Below are 27,393 nucleotides of genomic sequence, written 5' to 3'. Positions count from 1 at the left end.
AGTTGTAGTTGTTGTGATATTCCTGAAAACAAATAGTGTTTGATGTTCGATTGTTGTCGTTCATTTGCGTGTGACTCTACAAAAGGAGGGTTTTATTTATTGATTCATTTATTCATTTCTATTTACTGCCGATTCCTTTTGATGTATTGCAGGAAAATACTGTAAAAAAAATAATGCCTTGTAACTTTGCCTTCCTACAGCGAACAGGAGCAGGGATATGTGGATGTGCCTTCTGCAGAAATCCTTACTCACAGTCTCTGAGTTATTTTCTCCCCTCAGGACCGCAACAAAAGCTGGAGACGGAAAAGCAGGAACGGAGGGAAATGCTGACATCTAGCGGCCAAAAGCAGAAGTTGCGTCTTTGGTCACTTGAATGTTGCACCATGAAGAACAAGTCTCCAACAAACTAAAACGTCAGGCCTCGCGTGGAATTAAGTGAGACACGGACCTGGTGGGGAAAATGCAAACAGGATATCAACTGATCTGCAGAGTGCCGTCCTCAAAATACAGCCACCCACGAAACTCAAACTCACTAAGTAGAGTCAACACTAACAAATGTATCTTAAATGTGAATAATATTCACTTAAAGTCGTGCTTTTTGAAGTATGTCCGTCTACATATATATATATATATATATATATATATATATATATATATATATATATATATGAGGATGTTTTATGAGTCGGTGGTGTCCGGTGCAATTCTGTTCGCTGTGGTTTGCTGGGGCAGAATTCATCCCTGAAAAAAAATACAATGAAGGGGTTTTTGGCACATTTTCTTGAACTACATTGGTTGCACATTGTTTTCTAAGCTCTTTTTGCACTTTATAATATTCTTTCTTTTTAATTTATCGTGATATGTTGCGTAGAGAGCATGTTACAAGCACAATTTCCCTTGGGATTAATAAAGTTTTTCTGATTCAAAGGCTCCACCGCCGCTACCCCACGAAGAGAAAGTGAATGAATGAAAACGCATGAATAATAAAAACAAATTTCAAATAGTTCTCAATTCAACCAGCAGAGGACGCAATAGGGCGAGCAGGCTCATTCACAACCAGCCCAGTCACAAGCTCATCCCATTCATCCTTCTAGCCAATCGAAATTCTATATTTATAGAATGCCCGCCTACTCTAGCCCGTCGTCTGTTCTCTGAATGTGTGGGCATAACCGATTGGCTATTGAAGGTTCATCCAGGTTGCTGATTGGTTTAACGCTAGTCGTTGTTCGCAGAAGTAGGAAGCCGGTTGACGGTCTTTCCTACAGCTGCTCGGCCGAGCTCCTGAAGTCGGTGGATCCTGTTCTCCTCCTCATCCCTTCTGTGTCGTGGACCTTTGGAACAAAAGGTATAGTGTTTCTGAGCCCGGAAGACTAGTTACTGGGCTCGATCGCGACATGACACCGTGTATAAATTGCTCTACTCGTATGACACGACGGCATTAGTTAGCTAGTGCACGACATAAACATGTTCATTCAACATAAAGCTAAATAAATAAATCGTAGTTGACCTCTTGTTTACGCTTCACGTAAAAATAATACATGCTTTTTAATGTTCATTTGTGTATTTTGCAGACACTGCATGCTTTACTGATTTCTTTATGATCTTAATTGTGTTTAAATGCTATTTAAATAACTTGAGTTTGTTAATGATTGCCTCCAAATCTCTAGTCCCCTCCCACCTGGTTGTGCGTCGGAAAGTTATGTAACTTTAACAGAACTTCCTCTGCTTTAAAGCTTGCATTTGTTGTAAAAGATTGTGTTTGTTTGTGTGTGTGCTATTGATAGAGCTGTTATTTTGTTTATTCTGTTTAGTGACTCATGTAAGGACCATGTAGTTATGGACCAGGGAGGTAATAATGCTGAGTCACTGTTTTACTCGGGGGATGAATGGGTTCTTTCAGCGAGTTCCTGCATGATGTTGGTCTTCTCAGCTGCCCGTCTCATTTCCCCTCAGATCTCAAGATGTCTAAAATCAAGGCCGGTTCCGTGGTGGAGATGCAGGGAGATGAGATGACCCGGGTCATCTGGGAACTCATAAAGGAAAAGCTCATCTTCCCGTATCTGGAGCTGGACCTGCACAGGTATGTTCACGAGGAGGGCAGCGTGATACTCACAGTCCCCTGCTCCTGGCTGCTGCATGCTGCAACACAGTGGAGTTTTCTGGTTCGACTAGTTCTGCGACCCGCTTTTCTTCCAACATTCTCCACTTCAATTCTGGCCTCGCCGCGTTATTGTTGCAGGGTATCAGCTGTGATAGGTGGAAGATGCTCATAGTACTAGTAAATCAATATAATATGAATAATAAACTTGTTGTGGGTCCACTTCATATTCTTGTGTTATTCAAGATGCCTATTTAAAGATAAGCCAGTCATAAGATCATGTGGCTTTTTGGCATACAGTTGAAAAGCTTTTTTTTCTTCCCCATAATATTTCCTTTGAAAAGTCTACGCTTAAAGTGTGGCTGAATATTAACTAATACATGTCTGTGGTTTATTTTATGATACGAATAATTCTAACCTTAATACATTTTCAATACATACGTTTCAATTAAATGTCTGGGATGTAATAATGCATCAGTTATGCATTATGCAATGGGACCAAAATGGCAGAGACTAGTTGAAAATATAAGGAATAAATACTCCACTATAGAAGCTGTTAGAGACCAGGCATTCATTTCATTTTGAAGAAGAATTAGTTATTGATCAAATATCTTGTGTATTAGTTAAGGGAAATTTTTAATGTACAGTGTAAAAAAAAAAAAATCATGTACAATGTAGGCAAACAATGATTCTATGGAAAAGAGTGTAGTTACTTAAACCATTTTACACTAGTAAATAGCACAATTCTTGAAAAAAACAAGTGAAAAAGCAAGTGAATTATGATTAAAAATGGTAGTAGTTTTATTGTTATCATGGTTTAATTGAACAATACCTCTTTATTTTTTTAATGGTTATTTTAAGAAATAATCATTAAAAATATCCCTGGGAAAAAAGCATCAGTGCTGATGACTACAGTAACTGGAGTGTATTTATCATTCCATTAATAATAATAATAATAATAACAATATTATTATTATTGTTATTATTAGTAATAATAATATAAATATTAGCAGTGATCAGCCCATCATTGACAAAAATACCTTTAAAATGTAATATAAAGATACTCTAATACAGTATCTTATATTAGATTTTAAAGGTATTTTTCCTGATATGTTAAATCAAATTTATGTAAAACAGTCACCATACTGATCAGTAGCTTTGCTTTTACTGCAAACAAGGTTTGTTTCCCAGTTAACCTTGTTCACTCCATCCTAATGCAACACCTGCTATAACTATACTTGAACTTTCCTTTGGTTATCGCTTCCATGAACTTTGCTTCCTTTGCGCAACCTTTTCTGTCCTCACACCAGAGACACACGTTTTGCTTTTATGTTTTTCAGAGAATAGACAATCATTCTACTTGATGAACTTTGACTATTCATTTAATAACATACAGCTGCGCTTTCGTCACCATCTCTCTGCCACATCATAAAAGTGAATCATTCATGTGGCTCGTTCTTATTGCTCTGGCGTGGTGTGTTTACCCTCCGCAGGAAGAGCAGGTAATGACATGAATATATTTATTTAATGTTCAGGGCAGACCCAGAGGGAGGGCGGCGTAAAATCTTGTCCAAATAAAAACCCATCAGGTGAGGGACACGCAGATTGCAGCGTAGCAAGACACAGCATCAAACTGCTGCTTTATTTTGTTGGTCTGGTTCAGAACCACATGTCTTCACAAATGGATGAATGATGCCAGTCAGGTGTGTTCATGGCCTCTAAAATATTTTTATACGCTCGCTTCTTTCTAGTTATTGGTCCATGTTCCTAGAGTGCACCACAAGGTTTTTGGTTCAGGTCAGAGCTACCACACACAGACTGAAGAAATGACCTTTCACATGGTGTTTTACTCTTCACATGCATTCTTCTATTTACCAAAGCTAAACAAAATCTCTCAGTTGAAGAGAAATTCCTTGACCTGTTGGAGCTCCACCCATCATCTGCTTGTGTCAGTTTTTAAGATTAAAATCATCTGGGTGAAAGAACAAACTGGTTTTATTTTGCAGTAGCAAAGTTGTTCCTGAAGTCTCATTCAATGCCTTTTTCCCTTCTTGAACGAGTTGCTGCTCGCAGTTTTCAGTCTCTGAATTCCTGGAAAGTTGATCAAATTTGAACGATATATTGGGGAGCAAATGATTTTCTGAGCTGTTGTTTTTTTTCTCTACACAATAACAGGCCTTTCTCTCTTGTCATGTTCTTTGGGTTGATGCTTGGGGGGGATGGGAGAAAGAAGTAGGTAAAAGGTCACGGCTCACAGGAAGTCCATTCTGAAGAGAGAAACAATGGGACTTGATCTAGTTTCAGTGGCTCCCTCCTATATTCCTGGAGATCAGGTGCGACAGGTGGAACTACATTTTTACTGGGGGGCAATTGAGGTGTGGGGGGGAGACGCAGCCTGATGCAGCAGTGTTTTATTTAAATGAACGGCATCCAAACTCGATGTGACTGAGAATTAGTATGGTGACTGAGCTGTTGTTTATGACGGTCCCATGCTCCCGCCGTGGAGATTAAGCGTGACCTTTTGACCTTTTCTGAGTTATTTTGTACTTTATAGCCCACGTCGTCATGATTTGAGCCAGAAAATGTAAAGAATATTAACATTATTGTGTGTGTGAAAGTGCTGCAACCGGTTTCATCAAGAGTTAAGTGCGATTTTTGGCATCTCAGCTTCGACCTTGGGATGGAGAGCCGCGACGCCACCGACGACAAGGTGACGGTCGAGGCAGCAGAGGCGGTCTGCCGTTACAACGTGGGCATCAAGTGTGCCACCATCACCCCGGACGAGATGCGGGTGGAGGAGTTCAAGCTCAAGCAGATGTGGCGCTCGCCCAACGGCACCATCCGCAACATCCTGGGCGGCACTGTTTTCAGAGAGGCCATCATTTGCAAGAACATCCCGCGGCTGGTACCTGGCTGGGTCAAGCCCATCATCATCGGCAGGCACGCTCACGGAGACCAGGTGAAGAAACCTGCTCCATGAATTCAGCAGAGAACCATATTGTTCTGGGTGGGACATCTAGGTTAAGAGTCACATAGGTGGAATTATCTAGCGCCTGCTCTGTATCTGCTGTAGCCAGTTCAGATGGAACCGTTTCCTCTTGTTTCTTACCTAATTCTCCTCCATGTTTCCTGCAGTACAAAGCCACAGATTTTGTGGTGCCTGGACCCGGGAAAGTGGAGATGACCTACACGCCCACAAACGGCGAGCCCATCACATTCGTCGTCCACAATTTTCAAGGTGAAAATGGAATTCATCGCCTGCTTGTCAACGGCAGCAGTGTTGTATGTCCACAAACCCCTGGGCAAATATGTACCAAGTTAAATATCAGTGCATATTTGGAGTATTTACAAACTTACTTAACATTCATGTGCGAGAGCTGCAAACAACTGCGTCAGCTGTGTTATTTGACTAAAGGTTTTTGTGCAGGTAGCACTTGAGCCGCAGTCCTTCCAGCCAAACCTTATCTAGGGGTGTCATTTTCACTTTCACTTTTCAAGACACTCACTCACACTTTTGTCTTCATTGTGAGTACTGACATTGCCATAACCCTTTCCCCAGCCTCTCACTCTAAGCCGAACCATCTAAAACAAATGGCTAACCTGAACCTTTACGCTTAACCAAACTAAAACCCATTCATAGTAACTCGGCTATTTTGTAGTTTTAACCCTCAAACTGAGGTTTGACAATGTGAGAAATCTCCTCACTCTGTTGATGAAAAACTCAGACACGTTCTCGAAAAGCTAGAACTACAGGAACACACACACACACACACACGCACACACGTTTGTTTCACTGTTTCATTGACATAACGCTTTCCTCAGCTTCTCACCCTTAACATAACCATTCAAAACACACGGCTCACCTTAACCGGGACTCGGAACCAAACTGAAACCTAATTATGATGACCCAAGCATTTTATCTTTTCACCCTCAAAATCATATGTGGACCAGATAAAATGTCTTCACAATGCCCTCATAAGATCAGTGTCCTGTCAAAGATTCCAGGTCCACACAACAATTGACCCAACAATTGCTTCTCTGTCCAGAAACGGGTGGTGTGGCACTGGGAATGTACAACACAGACAAGTCCATCAGAGACTTTGCCCACAGCTCCTTCCAGATGGCGCTGTCCAAAGCCTGGCCGCTGTACCTCAGCACCAAAAACACGATTCTGAAGAAGTACGACGGTCGCTTCAAAGACATTTTCCAGGAGATTTATGAGAAGTAAGGAGAGGGCGACGGGTCTCTTCTCTGAACGTTGAAGATACTGATGGGCTTCTGTTCCGCATCAGGGAGTACCGGGCTCAGTTTGAGGCCAAAGGCATCTGGTACGAGCACCGTCTCATCGATGACATGGTGGCACAGACCATGAAGTCTGATGGAGGGTTCATCTGGGCCTGTAAGAACTACGACGGCGACGTGCAGTCCGACTCTGTGGCGCAAGGTTGGTTTTGTGATGTCAAGAAATTCTATTTGTTTTTGTTTTTTCTCAAGGTGACGTTGGTTTGTTCTTTAAGTCACTCCCCCAAAACAAACAAACAAGTAAATAAAGACAGCCACAATCCAAGAGGCAATAGTCAACAACAGCGCTCACTAGCAAAAGTGAGCCTTATATGTATTGGATTTTATACAGCAATTGCTATATTCATTTTGAAATGAATCTGTAAGCGTGATGGTTAGTCGATTGCTAATTCGCATCACCAGCAACAGAAACACAATGTATAGTTTGTATTGGATGTTTTCAGCAGTTCAGACGAACTTGAACTACGTTCTCTTCTATTTGATCCAGCAGCTGTTGTTGCCTGTGATGGTGACAGAGCGTGATTGTGAACAATAAATAACAGCGTGTGTTTGTGTGTGTTTCAGGTTACGGATCTCTGGGAATGATGACCAGTGTTTTAGTGTGTCCGGATGGTAAGACAGTGGAGTCAGAAGCTGCCCACGGCACAGTGACCCGTCACTACAGGCAGCACCAGCAGGGGAAGGAGACCTCCACTAACCCCATTGGTGAAGACTGAGACTACACTCTCTATCTATCTGTGTTGTGTGATGCAAGGCCTGTATATGTGACATATGTATATGTGTCTGCGTCGGTCGTAGCATCCATCTTCGCCTGGACCAGAGGTCTCCTTCACCGGGCGAAGCTGGACAACAACATCGAGCTGCGATTGTTTTCTGAAGCCCTGGAGGCCGTCTGCATCGAGACCATCGAGGCTGGCTTCATGACCAAGGACTTGGCCATCTGCATCAAAGGGCTGCCCAAGTGCGTCTTTTATTTTGTGAACCTTCATATATGGTTCATGTAGAAGAGGAAAATAGTTTATTGAGGATTGGATGATAAAGAAATGTGTACGGAAGCGGAGGGGAAGCATTCAACTGATGACTATTGAATCCATGGTTTGCTCTCCAGCTGCATGGGAAAACACTGATCTCTAATGGTAGACAGTGGTACTGTGGTGAGTTTAGTTGAGATGTAGTTTGTTACATCATCTAGAACCACTCTTGATTCTGCAGTCCAGAATGCAGCTGCTCAAATGGATGCAATGCAAATGAAACAATTTCACACAGACCAAGAATGATGTGGCCAGGTCCAGATATTTTTTCATTTAATTCATTCCTGGCCACTTTTGAATGTTTGTCATCCTCAGATTTTGCAGCTAAATTCAACTCTTTTCTCACCCCAGTGTGACCCGGGCTGACTACCTAAACACCTTCGAGTTCCTGGACAAGCTGGCAGACAACCTCAGGATCAAACTGGCCAACCAGCCCAAGCTGTGATCTCACCTGTCACGCCTCGACACATGGTTCTACACTCACGTGCGACCTGTACTAATTGGCCCACAAGCAAACCAATAACTTCAGAATCATATTTTTGACTGAAGTGTACTATGTCCAGGAGTCTGACGGAGGCATGTCTGTTCTTTATTCTCTTACCTGAGCATGTTCAGGATTTTGAACAGCAAAGCTTGATATTCAATGGTCATGTCTCAACTGAACAGTCTCTACGATTTGCACACAGTTTTGATACAAACTAACCTTCACTTTTGGCAGAAATTATTCAGCGTAATACAATGAGCACATTGGTGAACACTGTAAAACAGATGATATATTTTAATATTTGGAACTATCATGTTAAATCATAGATCTTAGTCCAAGTTGGTCATCTTAAGCTGTTCCTGGTGGATCATCCATGTTTGCCAGATTACTCTGACTGCCTTCGTGTGCTGTGTGTGTCATTGTCAATGTTCCCATGTTGTGAAGTGCAGACTGTCTTCGTGTAACTGAGCGGCAATTGAAATTTACATTCCAAGACAACGTCTTCCTGTCTGTACACAGAAGGAAAAACAGCCAATCAAAGAGTGTTCTCTTTGATTTTGTGGTCTGTATTTAATAAAGGATCCTGCCATCACCTGTCATGATGTCCAAGTGTGGGTTTGTAATGCGGTGACTGTCTCATTTCGTATATTGAGGGAAGACTAAAAGCAAGATAATCTGATCTATTCAAACGCTAGCTCATGGCTTGAGCATGTGGTGTGTAGTAGTATATGTTATTTGTTTTTGTACTTAAGTTATTTTCACTTGTCCATGTTAATGGAACCTCAAGGGTCAAGACATATTTACACTTAATTAGGCTGTAAATAAGGGTTGTGTTTTATATTCTGAGTGGACAGCAGGTGGCAGTAGCGCAACACTCATGGGAGACGTGAAGAAGAGGCAGCTCTACAAGGCATGAACTGGAAAACCTTCAAAACGTGGGCAAGTCCATGTTTTGTCACCAACAATCCCCATTTTGTCTCATGAATAATGATTTATTACAGTGACATGTATCAAAATGTTTGCTCCGTGTTCTCGTTGGAGCTGGTCATGTGACCGGATGTTTAAAATCAATGGGGAAACTGCAGAACAAATGACGTTACAGTGCACCACCAAAATCCAAACACTGGCTAAGCTAGTCTGTTTCCATTTCCATTCCCTGTTTCATTGTAGCGCCTTCCTCCATTCAGGAGTTATTCTGTCAACAACAGTAAACGGCAGATGGCGGCTGTGTGTTGATGCCTGCTGATGCTTTGTGAATGTCTCGTGTAGTTGGGGTGTTGTGTATCTTTAATGTCTTGGACGTCTTTGTGTCTTCCTTCTCAGTGACTGTTGCTGCTGTGACACGTTGAATTTCCCCACTGTGGGACAAATAACGGGCATCTACTCGCACTTGTACTTTATTTTCAGGTCGTCGCTGTCGCCAGCAGAGGTCGCTCACACTGCCAACTAATGTGCCGGTCTTCACCGGGAGACTACGCGGCTGAGTTGACTGTTTAAAACGGCTCTTAGTTTATTTGGATCAGCGCCGTCGGAGAGCAGTCAGAACTCATTTCTACCTCCAAATGGATCTTGGTAACGGTCAGGGACACCGGACAAATGCACCGGTGCCGCCTGTCAACACCGATTCTGCCACCGGACCTCAGAAAAACCCACCAAACCCTGGAAACCTGGACTCAAATGCAAATGTGCAAGCGACCGGAAACACCGACAGACAGGCGACATAGTAAGTAATTGCTTTTTCACCACAATAAAATAAATAAATAAATCAGGTAACAACATGTGTCTTCACGAGCCTTAATGATTTTTACTCGTTATAAATACAGTTAAATATGGTAACCTGTAACTAACTTTGTTTTGACAAATTGCTTTTTCCCCCCAAATCACTTGTATTTATATAGTGTATGAGGGAATCTATGGCGTTAAAACTTTCACTTTCGCTTTCGGCAAACTGGAAACCGAAATGCCGCTTTCACTGTCCGTCGGAAATTTAAAGTACGCCATAGTTAGGTTCCCCTCCCACCTCCTTCTCTGGACATCATGGAGCAGGACGTGCTCACTCACTTCAGGAAGCTGAAGGCTGCGGGTCCGGACAGAGTTTCCCCTGCCATCCTGAAGCATTGTGCCGCTGAGCTGGCTCCAGTGTTCACGGACATCTTCAATGCCTCCTTGGTGTCCTGTCATGTTCCTGCCTGCTTCAAGTCCTCCACTATCATTCCTGTTCCCAAGAAGGCCAGGATCACAGGGCTGAATGATTACAGACCGGTGGCACTGACGTCTGTGGTCATGAAGTCCTTTGAGCGCCTGGTTCTCTCTCACCTGAAATCTATCACTGCTTCTCACCTGGACTCATTGCAGTTTGCCTACAGAGCCAACAGATCTGTGGACGATGCAGTGAACCAGGCCCTTCATTTCGTTCTGGAGCATCTGGACTGCCCAGGAACCTATGCCAGGATCCTGTTTGTGGACTTTAGCTCTGCCTTTAACACAATTCTTCCAGCTCTGCTTGAAGACAAACTTCTCCAGCTCAACGTGCCTGACTCCCTCTGCAGATGGATTACAGACTTCCTGACCAGCCGGAGTCAGTGTGTGCGGCTGGGGACGACTGTCTCTGACACTCCCTCAACATCGGGTCTCCTCAGGGCTGTGTTCTCTCTCCATGGCTCTTCTCTCTGTACACTAACTGCTGCACCTCCAGCCATGAGTCTGTGACGCTGATCAAGTTTGCGGATGACACCACCATCATCGGTCTCATCTCAGATGGAGATGAGTCGGCTTACAGGAGGGAGGTGGAGCAGCTGGTGTCCTGGTGCAGCAACAACAACCTGGAGCTCAACGCCTAGAAGACAGTGGAGATGGTCATAGACTTCAGGAGAGTCACAGTTTCTCTGTCCCCTCTCATGTTGGCTGGTTTACCCATTTCCATTGTGGACTCCGTCTGCTTCCTGGGAACCACCATCACTGAGGACCTCAAATGGGAGCCAACCATCAGGTCCCTCATCAGGAAGGCCCAGCAGAGAATGTTCTTTCTGAGGCAGCTACGAAAACTACGACTGCCGACGAAGTTGCTGGTGGAGTTCAACACAGCCATCATCCAGTCCATCCACACCTCCTCTATCACTGTCTGGTGCAAGAGCAGACTGCAGTGCTTCGTGCGATTGGCTGAGAAGGTGATCAGTTGCAGCCTGCCACCTCTTCAGGACCTGTATGTCTCTAGGACCCAGAGACGTTCAGGTCGGATCAGAGCCGACACTTCTCACCCTGGACATGGACTGTTGGTTCCTCTCCCCTCTGGCAGGAGGCTACGGTCCATCCAGACCAGAACCTCCCGTCACAGGAACAGCTTCTTCCCCTCGGCCGTCAGACTGTTGAATTTGTGATCAGCCTTTGTTATTTTATTTTATTTATTTATTATAACAGCACTTTATTTCAAAGCATTTTCCTAGTTGGTGGGATCCCCACTGACCATAAGCAATAAATTTTATTCTGATTAATATTAGTTAGGAGGGGCGCTGAAAAGTGGATTTTAAATGCTACACAACTTTGTGGGCCTTCATTGTGACTCTTCTCTGTTTCAGTCGTGGGGGATTCACTGTGATCCCACCGAATGACTCTCGTCGGAACCAGATCATGTCCAGTGAGTAGTTTTATGTGTCCAGCACAACAGATAAGAATCATCCACTAAGGCCTTTATTCTTCACCTGCAGTGGCTCAGAAGGAAGAGCAGGATCTTCAGCGATACAGGGAGTCACAGAGAGTCACATCAGTGCAGCTTCCACCCGAGAGACTGGGTAAAATAACACACACCCGCAGTTTCGCACACTCACACGCACACTCCTGACATGTGAAAGTTGTTGTCTCTGCACCAAGGTGGTCATGTGACTTTAGCTGAGGCGCGGCAGAAGCAACACGAAGACTTGAAACAGTCCAAGTGGCAGAAGAAGGTGAATACAAACATTGTTTGTGTATAATGTAACATGTGACCTGTGAGACCTCACACCTTATCGTATCTGGTGGCTGTAGTTAGATAGCCAATCCCAAATAATGACTTGAAGTACTGTTTGCGTTGAAGCTAAAGAAGGAAGAGATGGACAGAGAGAGGAGACAAGCAGAAGAGCAGAAGCTACAGCAGATGAAAGCAGTTCAGAGAGCAAAGGTGGGTTCATCTTTCATATTAATGTAAATATTTTTGTCATGTGCACAATTATGCTTTTGTTTGCTGGAGATGGATAAGTATAAGGTAACAATGCTGTAACAACCACTAACGTTTTGTTTAAATCAATTCATTTAGAGGGTTTAAAAAATGAATTATTTACTTTTATTTATTTTTCTCAAAATGTTTTCTCATCAGAAATTCCAAGTTCCCTTTCCTTTTATGTTAAAAATAAATTTCGGTCTGCCCTCCAGACTTCATATTTATTATTACATAAAACAATAAATTAATAATTACCATGATGCGTTCATCGCCGTTATTTTCTTTTTTTTCTCATTGAAACATTATTACACCTGAAATACTGGTGATAGCCTCTAGATGTCAGCAGAGAAACATATTGCCAGAACTGTACAGTTCAGCCAATGACCACTGCGAACGTTTTCAACAGCTAGTCGTGAGATGAATCTTCTACCCGATAAAAAATAAATTTATAAAATAAAACAGGACTCGTTGATGACTTTTACTTTGGTTATCCCATGGCAAACTTCTGTGCTCATCGTGATCATCATCCCTCTCGTGTTCTTGTCATGGAGTTGATAAAAAACAAGTGTGTATAATTTGAATTGGCAGCTTCATTAAAGTAAAATATAGCTATTTAAATAAATATAATTAAAATGAAACCAACTTTGCACCACCCTGTATGATGTATTTGTTTACTCACTTGGATTTGTGTCTAATAAGTGGAAAGACTGGGTCAGTTCAGGGCACTCGGCTACAGTAGTTTGTTTATTTACTCTTCATGCTAAACACTGGGCTCGAGGTTTCTTTCACTGTCTTTTCCCTCAACATGCACCCGGTGACATCCCAAGTGGCCAATTTGTGAGTCACATTACCGGACCCTAACCTGACTCTCACCGCAGCTGCTTACGTCCTGCAACCCCAAAAGCACAAAAGTAAAGTTTTTTTTAAAGGAATATAATCCTCCCCCTGACAATACAAAACATGTCAGCAAAGGTTTTGACTGTGGAGATTGATGATTAAATTCATAACAGTTGAGCAAATCTGACCACAGCTGCTAAATGACATGGAAACCAAATGAAAACCTATGTTAAGGCTTGTGCACAGACTGGGAGAAACGTGAGTCCAGGCCTGCGGAGTGCAGGAGCCCACTCTGTGGCTCTCACTCTTTGTTTGCCCCTGGGTAAAAACATGTCTGTGCTGTGGCCATGTGTCAGGGAACCTTTCCAGGGTGTCCCTCGCCTCTTGCAGGTCACGGGTGACTTAAACATTTCATTCTATTTGTTAGAGCATTTGTTTTTCCTGATCCAGGAAAAACATCCCAGACGCCACCTTTACCTTTCTGAACCTTTAAATAATTCAAAAAATGATTTTTCAAATGCAGATATATAGTGGGAAGTCATGACTTATCATATCCCAACCACCATGAAAGTGTTTTTCCATATAATTGTTACCGATGAACCATCATCAATGAAAGGCCCAGCAAACTGAATCCACGCTATTTTGCGGCAGAGCTGAACGGACACATGAAAAGTTGAGTGTTACATAAGAGCAGGGGCACAATATGTAAACGTTCATCTGATTGTATCAACAAATGCCAAATATACCCGACAGGAATATTTGGGATAAGCAGCATGTGTATGTTATGATAAATTGCAGGCTGAGAGACTAAACAAGAGGAGGGGAGACGAGGAGCAGAGGAGGAAGGAGGAGCTGTGCCCGGATCATCTCAGGTCAGTGTCAGATCAGTTACAGCAGGTCTCTGTGTTCCCTCACCCAACATCCACAATAGCTCCCCGTCCCAGCTGAAGCATCCGGTGTCACCGCAGCCTCACACGTCACCATACCTTTGTGTTGGTGGGGAGAAAGTTGGTAGGCACAAAGATACAAAAATAGCTTGTGCTTTTGGTACATGTGGAAATGAGATGTAGTTTTTATCAATTACAACATTCCAAATTCCAAGATGGAAGCATGTTTTCTTGTTGAAGTCTTTGTTAAGTGAGACACAGTTGACAAAAGTGACGGTGGCTGACCTGCCAATTCTTTTCTTGGTGTCTACTGATTTTTTCTTTTTGATAACATACACCATTCACCTTCAGTGTGACGGTCGTGTTTTTTTTTTTTTTAATAGTTTTTTGGCATTTACAAATAAAAGACATTTGAATTATACGTACAGTAAACTGCAACAATTTACGGTACACAATCGTGAATGGGACATAGCGCAGTCAGTTTAATGGATGGGGCTTTCCATCTCTGCCTTTTTCTCATCTTGTCCAGTCGAGCAGAGGCACAAGCTCAAGCTTGATAGCGATCGCCAAATGCTGCAAACAAAGCTGAATGGTGGTTCTTTAAAGGGTCCCTGTTGTGTTGCATTCACTGCTGTTCGGGACGCTCAGATCCTCGGTGCTTTCTATCCAACCAGCCAGTGTTCAAACTATTAGGTGAGATCTTAAAAGTGTCACTCTGGCTGAAGTAAATACGCTACTACGAAATGCTGCTGCCAAATCTCACGCAATTGCAGTGAGTCGCAACCATGTCTCACGCATTTCTGGTCAACCGTTTATGTATGGTAAGTGGACCACAGTGCGCTTGCGAAAGGGGAACATGAAGAGACTTTAAAGCTCCTGAACAAGTAACTTTGTGGTGCCATAGTGGCTTGAGTATAGCCGCGTGGATCACAAGGCTGCCGCTTCTCATCCAGATAAAAAAAATGTATGCATTAATTTTCTATAAGGATTCATGAATTTTACTGCAAGCCTGTTTGAAATAGCAAACTCCATATTTAGCCAGTCAGAACACAGTTCAAAATTGCATTCGGAAACCGGAACAACGTCGGAGTGAGAGGGCTCATAGAGAGGCTTCTTATCAAAATACAGTTGTGGAATTGTGCTTTAATGTTTGTGTTGTATTGTAAAGTTGTATTTAGTAAAGGTTTCCAAAATAACAAAATATGTTGGCAAACATATCAGTTATAATGTAATGTATTGCAAAGGCTCTTTTTTAAAGCTGCATTGTACAGAATTGGATGAACAGTAGTGCTGGTCGATGTGACCAAAAAATTTAGATCATTTTTTTCATACGATTGAATTTAAAAGAGAAACCAGGCAACAGACCAAAATCAAGATCTTCACAAATTGTTCCACAGCAATCCAAGTTGTTTGCTGTCCATAAAATGTGTCACAGACACATACACTTACATGCCCAATAGATCCTGGGTGTAAATTCACAAATGGTCCAGCACTTACGGCGTTGTACGTGTGACCTGGCAGGACAGTGCAGATTGAAGCTTTCAGAACCAGAGTTTAAAGTTACTGAAAATACTGTACACTGGCGTGAGTGATTTGAATTCCCAGGGAGAGTTGACTGCCAGGTCACAGTGTGACTCACGCAGAGCTCCAGGATTCATCCCCATATTACTGTCTCGACGGATGCCTTTGCTTAGCATCCCAATAGCGACAGCTCTGTAATCGGCAGAGGCCGAAAAAGTTCAAATTGCCCTCTCTGTACACAAATACACCTGTGGGTTTGAAAATACTGCTTTACTCTGACTGGAGGCTGAAACAGGGTTCCATCAAATCGCAATAACTCAATATTCAGCATCATAGTGATTCTGCTAGTTTGGCGCCTTCAGCTAATGATCATGGGTTTATGGCTGGGAAAACACGAATCACGAGTCTTTGAACTTGACAATGGCTTTTAAAGTAAAAGATTTAGGCCTGTTACACTTTTCATGTTGGATGTTGGGAATTACAGGGTTTCGGTTGCATTAGTGACTCAACCCTGTACTTTCATTTTTTTTTTTTTTTTGCTTTTTCACCTTGTTGACTTGTGAGTGAAAGACTTGAGAGACACGAGAGACAGGAATGCGAGGCAAGTGATGTGAACAATGGCCGGCCAGCTATGTCCCTTTATTAAAGCATATCTTGAGAAAGGCCGTATCACTTATGCACCTGTCTTGATACCACATGTACAATACTGTAGTCCACTTAACAAGCGTCCCGCTATCCATCCGACACTAGCACGGGGCACCCAGGGCTTGTTTGGGACGAAGGCAGAACAGATACTGTTGCTGCTTGACACGTGTGCTCAGCCTAGTCTTGTTCAGTCCACAGTTGTCATGGAGTCTCTGAAAACAAGTGCAGTGCTGTGGAAAAGCATGTTCCGCTTGTGGTCAACATGGCAGCTTAGACAATGGTTTTCTGCCAACATTTATTAGTGTTACATCAGAATTTTAGTGACCGCATTGCTCACCATGTGACTGGTGTTATGCCACGCTGGACTACTACTACGATTGGGCGTGAAATGGGGTTCCAAATGCTGGATCAACTGGAGTCAGTGGAGGGGCAACCACGCTAACTATCAGTGAATTTGTTTGAATAGTATGAATAACTCGGGTCAAGGAGAAGAGCTGGAATTTGGAACTGCTCTGAGCTAGTGATGTTTATGACCTCAGAACGGCCGAGGAGAAGACGCAACGAGAAAGAAGATATAATAAGTACTTATGATGGCGTCATTCCCTGGTATGACTCCTGATCTCATCCAGGAATCAGATCCATGGATTCACTTTTCAGCATGCAGCTCTTCGCAGAGGTCATTCGTTCTGTCCCCAAGGCATCAAACTGTCATGCGCCCGACTCATGTTTAAGCTGCAAAACCTCTATGTATTATGTCAGGGATATTCCCAAAATGGATGAGCTGATGATTGTATTAACTCTATAACCCAATATTTTTTTAAAAATAATAGTCACGACCGCTTCCCAAAACAACTGATTAGCGGCACCAGGGTTTCTCCACACGCCCTCTAGCAGCACATTCTCTCCGTGTGCCAGCTATGTCCCAACAGTTTTTCCCACGAAAGCCTCTCCAGGTCCTTGACTTGGTGGTTGACAGAGGTATTTCCCAATTGTGCTTCACATATCTTTTAATTTCAGTCCAGAGCTTTTCACGTTGTCATTTCACATATTTATGGTGTCCATTTTCGGAATGTAATGCTGCCGTATTTACGGCGTTTGTGCTGTTGTCTGACACAAGTGCATCCAGTTTAATGATGAGAGGATTTGGTGGTTTACATGGAGTGGAACGTACAAAAACGCTTATTGCAAGTATGAATCCAGGTTCTGTCTTCTGAATGTTCCTGGTATTTGGGGAGTACTCACAAACCCAAAGTGACGTTGAAGTGACGTCACTGCTGTCGTGACAAAATGCTAGATGTTTAGCATGACCGTTTAAAGAGGAATCTTATTTGGTCTCAAGTTGCTTGATCTTTAAATGGGTCACAGGAAAACGGGTAGTGGAGGATTGGGACCAATACCACCCTGTGTCTCGTGGCACGTCACTGAATCCACAGCTCAACCATGTAGGTTAGTGCCTTGTCCGAGAAGCAACTTCTGTATCTACTCTGGAGGGTTCAAATTCCGACCTTTCACCGATCTCCCAAAGCCCTCTGGCCGCATTGTGTTTTTTTTTTTCAATAGCGCCGTCTTATTATTGTCGCTGCCAAGCAATGATTGTATTTGTGCATAAACACTTAAGTGCAGCGACGGCTTCTTTCCAAACTGAACTGCCCAGAGAGCAGCCAGGCCACGCCCACACTGCCACTCTATTGTTGCCTTACATGCCATAAGGTCAGTGTAAAAACCCCTTTACGAAAGACAAAAACCCTGAACTTATTCACCATGCTGAGGATCTTTAATGAAAACTGAACGACTGAGCGGCGAGTGAGTGAAGCTGAAGGGTGGTTTGCTGATCGTCCTCTCACTTCATCGTCCCAGCAGTAGGTCTGAAGGAGCTCATTGTTCCTCAGGTTCACTTGTTGGTCTGTCGTATCCTGTTTGTTTGTTTTGACAAGAGGCCAAAGTCACTTCTCCCTCGTCTACAGCGCTGCTTGTTATCGTCCAAAAACCTCCAGACGGGTCTGATTCTCAGCAGCAACCTGTCGGCATATTGTCTACAGTCACTATCAGTCTGTTATTTGAACCAAAGGACTTCATTGTTGACCAGTGACATGTGTTTACAGATGCACTGCACCTTCTGTATTGGTTCCCGCTGGGCTTCCTAGTCAATTATCTTGAGATTTAAATGCAAAATGTTGCGATGAACTGAAGACTCAAAGGCTCAACTGTGCTCTTTACTCTTGAAAATCTATAGCTCAATAGCAATAGTGAGTTCTGCACTCTTTGGCCAGAGGAACGATCAACAGATGGACTGTGTTTTTCAGGAAAAACAAAGACTTTTTGCAACACCTGGAGAGTTCCAGCGCGAGTTCTGTGACCTTCAGCTTTGACACCAAACCTGCCACTGAGGTAAGAGACACGCACCAGAAAGCACTTGCATTGCTCACGCTCTTCTCTGAGAAGGATCTGAGCTTGTATGGAAAAAAGAGAACTTCCGCTGTGTCAATCTGTCTTTATCTGTTTGTGTGCCACACTGTGTGTGTCTACTTTAGCTATACTTGTGGGGACCAATTCTAGGAAACACACCTACTTGTGGGGACATTTTTGCCAGTCCATGGTGTTTGGATGGTTAGGTTTAGGTTGAGAGGCTGGGGGAAGCATTATGCCAATGAGAGGTCCTCTCAAAGATACAAAGATGCAAATGTGTGATGTCTGATATGAGTGTGTATCTGCTTGTGTGAGTGCTTTTGTGTGTGAGTATTTTAGGAGTCAATTCACGTTTCTGTGTGCGATGTGTTGTGTGCCCTGGTGTGTTTATGACTGAAATTGCCAGCCAGAGAGACAGCAGTTCATTCTCTGACCCGCTCTTGCTGTGTGTGTGTGTGTGTGTGTGTGTGCGTGCGTCCTCTACTCCATGCTTTATTTATGTTTGTATATTCATCACACATCATAAAAATCACCCTCACTCCTGAACATGGATCTTTAACTGTCACATTTCAGGGTTTCTCTCCATGCGCGGTCTCCTCGGGAGAATCTGAGTCATTCTCGCAACAGATTTTGGGTCTCAGGGTTCATCTGACTCCCAGTCCTGCGGCCACTGTGGTCATTCACACCAATGATCCCAGTGTTTTCTCAGTCAATATATCTTGTGTTTGCGTTATCTGAGGCTAATGGGGTTCAAGCTGTAACCCCTGCTTGCAGGGTGGGGCAAAGACCCCAACCCCTACTTTATTATCCGCTGGTCAGGGCCGGGCCACACAGCGGTGCTGCTCATGCACGAGGAGGTGTAAATACAAGAGGATTTCACCGCTGTTCCACCACTCCTTGCTTTTTAACGTCCCATCCTGAGTCGTCCAGCCCTCCCACCTCTCCCTCTCTCTTTCTCCCGCTGCATCCTCTCTCGGTTTTCCTGAGGAGGATTGAGTGCAAGGCTTGCAGAGTTCACGGTACTTCCCAGAGTTCATGCTGACCAGGGAGAGACACAACAGGACGGCGAGGAATCTGCTGCAGACGGAGATAATGGAACACCCTGTGCTCATGAAAGCACCTGGAGGGACGCCAGCTGCTAACAACTCAAAAGTTTCAGTCGCTTTCAATCCATCGTCGTGTAAATAAAGCTGTGCTTAGGTCGCAAGTCTGCACTTTCCCTCGTAAAGGAAGCGTTTCAGCCACTATCCACAACCTAAATTGGTAAAAAAAAAAAAAAAGAGAGATATCAATGAGAAATTTATCTTTAAACTGTTATAAAATTTCAAAAATATATATAATGATGACACAGGTTGAGACATACCCAAGGAAAAAAAACTAAAAAAGAAAAGTACGAAACCTAAAAAATAAATAAGTAAACCAAGCAAAGTGAATCTGAGCTGATATGCAGCTTTTTAATAAACCAAATCTTGAGGTTCTTCAGTGACCCAAAGACCACTGCTGCCCACCTCAGGCTCCTCTGCCAGTCCTCCTATTCCAGGGAGGAAACACATTTTGTTCGTGCGATGACTGACGACAGCCGAAAACTGCACACTCAGCTCCCTCGGCGGAGGCGGGAAGTGTTTTCTTTCACTGGGGTTTACGCTGATGCGTGTTGCTACATTCGTTTTCTCACGGGGACAATGTAAATCTGTCAGGTGTGTGTGTGTGTGTGTGTGTGTGTGTGTGTCTGGGGCAAAGACAGGAAAATCTGTCGCTTCTGCAACCGTTGATGTTCCTCAGCTATTAAGCTTCTACAGAATTATATCACGAGTACCTTTTATTTGTAGCACATTATAAACAAAAACCAGGAATTTAAGTTGCGATTTGCATTCTTTCTTTCAACTCAGTTGTTAAATCCTTGTGAAATTTCTCTTAAACAGAACTGAAATTGAATTTTAAGTTTAGTCGTCATCTTTATTTCATGGTTTGTCACGACCCAGTGGACTACAACAAGCGCTCACAAGCTCCCACTTTCTCATCTCGCTTCACATCACTGCGTGTTGTCCTGCCTCATTTCTTCTCTTCTTGCGTCTCTTCCGCCCCCCCCTCTCCCTCTGTCACACATGAGAGGATGAAGGCCTGTGGCTGCAGTGTAGCAGAAGAGAAACTTCTTCATGTGGTTGTGAGCAGGATGGTGGCCTGTTGTTCTTCCAGCGACCACACACTGAACACATTTCTCTGCTCTGCACTTATTGTTTACAGTTGTTTATAATGAAATTGTCAGTGTTTTTGTAGCACCAAGTCAACGCTGCTGTCCCTCATTGAGAAAGATGCCGGTTCAAATCCAGCTTCAGGCAACTGTAGCTCTGGAGGGGATCTGCATTCTTTTTGTTTATGTTCACACTGATTGTCCCTGAGCAGCCTCAGAGCACTCTGGTTTCCTCCCCCAGTTCAAAACCATTGAGATATACAATAACTTGATCTATATATATATATATATATATATATATATATATATATATATATATATATATATATATATGTGATGATGATGGATATAATGATGGACCCGTACATACATTTAAACAACAAAATGTTATATTATTCAAGTTTTTATATCACCTCATTGAAACTAAAGCTCTTTTAATGTCTTGAAAATATTTGTATAAGAATTTCAATTTTATAAGAATTTCAAGTCCATTCAGAGTAGTGGAAACCCTGGCCATTGTGTAGTGAAAAACCTCCCTGAACAAAAGCAAACAGATGCTTTTGTTTGCCTTTGTTCAGGGATTCCTCCATGTTTGTTGTTGTTGTTCTCATCCTAGCTGCCACCTGTCTTGTGCATCAGTTCACAATGTTCACAAAAAATATAATAAAAATACAAATAATTGTCATGAGACATGACACTGTCCCTGAAATATATATACATATTCACTTGGTGTACAATAATAAATGATCCTTGATCTGAATGCAAGTGGTACTGCAAACACAAACGGTATATCTGTTTCTGTTACAGACTGCTGCGCTGACCAAAAGCCTGAAAGATGTCCAGCTGGATCACAGAAGGTTGGTGTCACCAACATCCTCCAAGTCTCTTCTGAAAAGTGTAGCTCTTGACAACTCGCCCACCTGGCATGACACTGGACGACTGATGTGAGGGGAACATTTGCATATATTGTGAGGTCCTGAAACACAAGAGCTGCTTTCCCATACCTGGAATGTGACGCTCATAAATCAGGAGCAAGTTTGGCCTTGTCGTCTCCGAGGTCTCTTGGAGAGCAGCATGTGTGTGGCTGCCACCGTACATGAAAAACAGTTATTTAACAGCATGAGCTCGACAGAGGATCAAACGCTGCTGCACAGCGGAGGCGATGAGAGCTCGCCACAACCCTGCGGCAAGAAGTGACAGTCACACCTGAGAGATTTATGGTCCGGAGACTGAGTCAGAACATTTGATTCTTTCAATAAAGCCGTGCTGCTTTATATCTTCGCAGAGTGAACGCAGCCTTTCTGGACAAACTCGAGAGCCGAGGTGACGATCGGCCGCCGCAGAGGGGAGAGGTTTGGGGAAGCGTTGGTCAGTCTGAGTGGAACTATCCCACTGAACCAGCTGGGCTGTTCACTGACCCGGAGCCAGAACCAAGCAGCTGGTGGTGGACTGAAGGTGCGGGTGAGCAGGACGTGCTTTTTGTTATTTTGTTTGTCTTGTCTTGCTTGTCTGTCCAGCTTAACCTTTTAGAAGAGAGACCTGCATATCATGTGTAACCCTTTCCCCAGCCTCTCCCTCTAAACCTAACCATCCAAAACAAATGGCTCACCTCAACCAGGACCAGGACTTAAACCTAACTATAAGGACCCTGTTATTTTGAAGACTTTATCCATAAATTCAGGCTTAACCTTGTGGTATCCAAATGGTTACTGCAATGGCATGAGGTCCCCACAAGGAGGTGTTTGGTCAAGAATTGGTCCCCACAAGGAAGGATAGACATTTACACACACACACAGAGTCATTAACACGTTATTATGATTGAAATGTTTATTTATTTGATTGTTCTTTAGGATTTCCACCAGTCTGGTGGCATATTTTCTATTTTGACTTGTATCTTGTTGAGCGTATATTAATACTGGAAAAACATGAGCGACACACATGGGACACCAGTTGACCACCTGCATCATCCAATGTAGTTGAACGTCTGAACTAATATAACAAATGGAATGCTAAAGCAGCTTTCTATGGGCTTCTTCTCCACTTATTATTCTCCATTATCTCCACTTTGGTCCCTAAATAAGAGCTGGAAGCGGTTGTAAGTTATTTTTTTTCTAAAGGTAGACCGGGACGACCCAAATTTTGAGGATGTGTTTCTAGATCTCTTTGAAAACTGACCCAAAAAATGCAGTGAAGACCTCATGGTCTTCAGTGGAAGATCATAGGAGAAAAGATTCAAGCAGACAGGATTCCTTGGCTGGTGCGCGGAAGGAAAACAACACATGCGATGGTCGGAGCTCGGATGTCAGGAAAATCAAAGACCCGTGTTTTGAGAAAAAAGCCTCGTGGGAACAATCAGGCATAAATTTGGCTCTTTTGTTTCCTTGGTGTTTTCCAGACGGTGGAGCCGAGTGTGAGCAGGCGCTGGTGCAGCTGATGAGCCGCTTTCCAGACTGCAGCAGGGCCTTCCTGGAGGACATCCTGGACCAGTGCGCCGGGGACTATCAGCGGGCGTCTCAGCTTCTCGATGACACCTCCTAAATGTTCCCTGATGGATTCAAGCTCCAGGGCTCTGAGATGGATGCAAATCTAAACCCAGAAATATCCAAAGTCTGTCTTTGTTTATCGGAATAATCATGACATGTGTGGTGTCTCGTATCTGATTGTGTCGGGGTGAGTCACGCCAGGTTTTCCCCCCAACATGGAATCGATTCTGGCCTGGTTTAGTGCAGTGTCTTTTACTGTGACTCATCTGCCGGCCGTGGTTTCTGATTGGTTGGTCTGTGTAAATCGACTTGTTGGCCTGTTTACCATTTAGTCATGTGATCTGACACCATCATGCGAGCATCGAGCAAACCATCAGATAGCATAACAAACAGAACCAGTCTGTCCTGCTGATCCACAAAAACCCAGAAATATTGATGAAATATATCTTTAAAAAAGTATATATATATATGTGTGTGTGTGTGTATACATATATACAAGCTTGTCATCCCTCAGCATGTTGTGAACTGTGCATAAAAAGTTTGCATTTTATGGGAACATTTACTTTTTCAAACTTGGTGTGTGTAGCCAGTTTTTAAAAATGAAATACTGGTTACACAGCGGGTTTTGTTTGTGTTGTTTCCCATGGAAATCGGCGTGTTTTGATGTTGCTGTGGTTTTTAATTTGTGATTTGCTTTTGGTGATTTTCAAGTTTTGGTTTTTATCTTCTGATCCTGCCTGTGTGGTGCCGCAGCAGCTGCTTCGGTTGCTGTATCTAGCTTTGACTTTCTGACTGAGGAGCAGAGGTCGTGCTGGCGGTTCGGTCCCAGCTTGTTGGAGAACACCTGTGTCTGTTCTGTGTGGAGTTTGTATGTTCTCACGTGGGGGCTTCCTCTGGGCACTCTGCTTTCCTCCCACAGTCCAAAACCACACATGATGATCACATGACTCTGAATGGTCCGTCGGCGTGAGACTGTCAAATATCTCTGTTGCTCCAAGCAGCTGGGAGATTCATATTTATTGGCCGTGTTTTACATCTGACTTTTATTTCATTTTATTATTTGCATTGTTTTTTATGATCTTTCTATGATCTAAATGTCTTTTAATTCCTCAATTTGTGACTGTGCTGGAATAAGCCGTCGTTCTCCAGGTCACCAGTGTAGTCACAGGTGGAGTCAGCAGAGCGTCAGTGATCTCATCTATTCAGATGTTTATCACCTGGTGGAGGAAACGGGACACAATGGTCTGGATGTGATACAGTCCGCACTGTAATTCCCCTCCTCGACCTCTCCAGATGAAGTCATGTGTGACGTGTCCGCTTGAAACTCAAGATGACCGCGGCAGTTGCAGATTGGTGACGACGTGAACTTTGAAGACATTCTGGAAGATTTATGCATTTAAGGAAATAATATAATAAAATATGTCAAACCCAGATTAGTCATCTGAGCTGAGAGGTCCTGGTCCAAAATCAACATCCCTCTGTGTCGCGCTACCGCCCTCACTGGAGCATGTAGCGTATTAGCAGACTCACAAAACATCTATTGCTTTGCATTAATGAATTGTATTATTGTATTGTGTTATTATTCCACTGGGGTTGGAGTCGGTCACAGCTACACAGGGCTCAGAAAATGGACAACACTCACTCATGAATCTTTTTCTATAGTGAAAACTCTCCCACCCAAGTGGAAGAGCTTCACTCCATCCTGTGACAATGTTGTTCTTGACTAAAGATGAGTCACAGAAAGAGAGGAAATGGAAGAGTGGCCATCCTCGAGCGCTCCACGCCGCTCTCTGCTTCCTCCTGATAGCTCGCGTCTCTCCACTGGACATGAGAGCACTGTGGAATTCCGGACACCGCTGTGATCAAAAATGAGACTGGCTCATTTGAATTATTCAGCAAGTGAGGTTGAAGTCGTACATGAATTGCAGCTTTGATCCGGCTGTGAAAACCGCTCCAGGCTCTGAGCTAAGACAAACATTTTAAGAATTTGTTTGATGAAATGTCTTCATACAACATGGCTGCTTCCTTCCTGCTCGCTCTTTACTCCCTTTCTGGACCACCCAGTGGTCCTGGTCGGGATGTCCCCGCTTAGAATGATTGTTAACCCGGAGCACACATGTGCAGGGAGACGGGGGGGGGAATCCCAAAAGGCGTTCCATTCAGGATGAGGTCACCCCATACAGTCTCACACACACCCCGAATGTCTGAACCTCCATAAAATATGCTCACTCTGAGCATCATCACGCACAGATGGACCAGGAGGGAATGAAATATCCCTGCAAAATACGACATTTGAAAGCATGCGGAATTGCTCGAGTAAAGAGTGACAAATAACAGGTCATGTGATGCAGGAATTGATGCATGAATGTAAGTTCCACGACCCTAATAATAATGCAACAAATAAATTCAAGAAGATGAAATTGTTTTCAAATTTCCTGTCGGTTGTCTGCAAGAAACTCAACAACCACCTTCAGGTTTTAGAGCTCATTTTTCTATCCATGGCTTTTAGTGCTAAAATACTCTTCACTGAAATAAGCTTCAATAAAATACTGAAGTATCTTCCACGCTTCTCAAATCAGCCCAGTTCTCCAGGCGCAGCAAGCAGACGGTTCCGTAGCATCCGATGCAGAACCACCAGATTCAGGAACAGTTTCGTTCCTGCTTTCGTTCCTATATTTTTGTTATTGTGTGTATATATATATATGTATATATATATATATATATATATATATATATATACACATATATATATATGTATATATATATACATATATACATATATTATATATATATATATATATATACACACACACATATATATATTAACTATATAAATAATATATATATATTATAATTCTAATAATATTTTTTTGTTAGTATGTATCTGATACTTATTTATTTTGGACATATAGTTTTTGTTTTTATCGATGCTAAGCTAACAGCTAAAATGTGATCCAGAATAGTAACAGAAGCTACAAAGTAAAGACATTGCAAAGCATGAATGAGGTTATAATCGTGAATTTCCTTATGACATCTATTATTTGCACCACATTCCGCATACAATTTTCTGGGTTAGTTCCTCATTCTTAGCGTTCAGTGAGTGTTTCTGTCTTCCTCCTCTGCTTGTCCTCACTTGAACTGTGCGCGAGACTTTTTTTTTTTTATTGACCTGTAAGTCATTAAGTCATCCTGGAGAACTCCAGACAATCTTTAGCAAAGTAAGTCAAGGGCCTGTTGAACTCACCAAATCTGAGCGCAAAAAACATTATAGCAAACCTGTGTTTGATGTTGCTGATCATTTTGATGACAGTGTCTGTTCTTGCTCAGCTGGACCTGTCCAGATCTCCTCTACTTGCTGATACTGTGGTTTATTCTCTTGTCACCACGTCACAAAGACAATGCTCTCACACTCTGTCACCTGGGAAAGGGTCTGATCGGGTAACTAGAAAAAAAGCCATTCATTTCATGATTCATTATTATTATTATTTATTTATTTCACATATTTCACTCCATTCAGACCAAACTGGAGGTCAATAAATCAAAACAAAACTGACAGAAGGCTGTCGGCGATGTCCTGGGGTTGTTATTAACTGCTACAACTAAAATAAACGCTAGAAGGTTGCAAATTACAACTATGTTGACTATACATAAGTGTTTAAAATGGTTATCAACTGAATCCTCGAGTTACACCCTAAATCTACTCAAAATCGATTGACAAAACTAAACTTGTGACACACGGGGGAAGAGCAGGAAAAAAATGGTGCTGATTCAAAGAGGGGTCGGAGGGGATCCGGTTCGGGAACCATAGAAATTCATCTCTGCTATTTGCGGACGATGTTGTTCTGCTGGCCTCATCGGACCGGGACCTTCAGCATGCACTGGGATGGTTTGCAGCCGAGTGTGAAGCGGCCGGGATGAGGATCAGCACCTCCAAGTCTGAGGCCATGGTTCTCGACCGGAATAAGGTGGTTTGCTCTCTCCGGGTCGGTGGAGAGTTCTTGCCCCAAGTGGTGGAGTTTAAGTATCTCGGGGTCTTGAGTGAATGAGGGAAAAGGGAGATTGATAGACGGGTTGGTGCAGCGGCAGCAGTGATGCGCTCACTGTATCGGACCGTCGTGGTGAAGAGGGAGCTGAGTCACAAGACGAAGCTCTGGATTTACCAGTCTACGTTCCCACACTCACCTATGGTCACGAGCTTTGGGTAATGACCGAAAGGATGGGATCGCGGATACAAGCGGCTGAGATGAGTTTCCTCCGCAGGGTGGCTGGGCGCACCCTTAGAGATAGGGTGAGGAGTTCGGTCATCCGGGAGGAGC

General features: G+C 43.2%; 2 protein-coding genes across 3 annotated transcripts; both read left to right on the top strand.

Annotated features, from left to right (window-relative positions):
• Positions 1–1,215: 1,215 nt before the first annotated feature.
• Positions 1,216–8,506, top strand: idh1 (isocitrate dehydrogenase (NADP(+)) 1). Its single transcript, XM_053877079.1, has 9 exons — positions 1,216–1,345; positions 1,954–2,080; positions 4,766–5,057; positions 5,234–5,336; positions 6,145–6,322; positions 6,391–6,542; positions 6,965–7,105; positions 7,199–7,361; positions 7,783–8,506. The coding sequence occupies exons 2-9, from the start codon at positions 1,962–1,964 to the stop codon at positions 7,874–7,876; spliced, it is 1,242 nt and encodes a 413-aa protein (XP_053733054.1). The 5' UTR covers positions 1,216–1,345; positions 1,954–1,961; the 3' UTR covers positions 7,877–8,506.
• An 853-nt stretch (positions 8,507–9,359) lies between these two features.
• Positions 9,360–25,426, top strand: epsti1 (epithelial stromal interaction 1). 2 transcript variants are annotated; one of them, XM_053878130.1, is made up of 10 exons: positions 9,360–9,638; positions 11,491–11,549; positions 11,620–11,703; positions 11,783–11,856; positions 11,985–12,068; positions 13,743–13,816; positions 18,301–18,385; positions 21,402–21,451; positions 21,880–22,049; positions 22,990–25,426. In XM_053878130.1, the coding sequence occupies exons 1-10, from the start codon at positions 9,478–9,480 to the stop codon at positions 23,130–23,132; spliced, it is 984 nt and encodes a 327-aa protein (XP_053734105.1). In that variant the 5' UTR covers positions 9,360–9,477; the 3' UTR covers positions 23,133–25,426. The 2 variants fall into 2 exon arrangements, with proteins under 2 accessions (XP_053734105.1, XP_053734104.1); XM_053878129.1 differs by having other exon boundaries at positions 21,880–22,055.
• The last annotated feature ends 1,967 nt before the right edge of the window (positions 25,427–27,393 follow it).

Source organism: Synchiropus splendidus, chromosome 10 (assembly GCF_027744825.2).
Source record: "Synchiropus splendidus isolate RoL2022-P1 chromosome 10, RoL_Sspl_1.0, whole genome shotgun sequence".
NCBI classification, from domain to species: domain Eukaryota; kingdom Metazoa; phylum Chordata; class Actinopteri; order Syngnathiformes; family Callionymidae; genus Synchiropus; species Synchiropus splendidus.
Note: the sequence above shows the minus strand (reverse complement) of the source record. Positions and strands in the feature narration are given on the sequence as shown.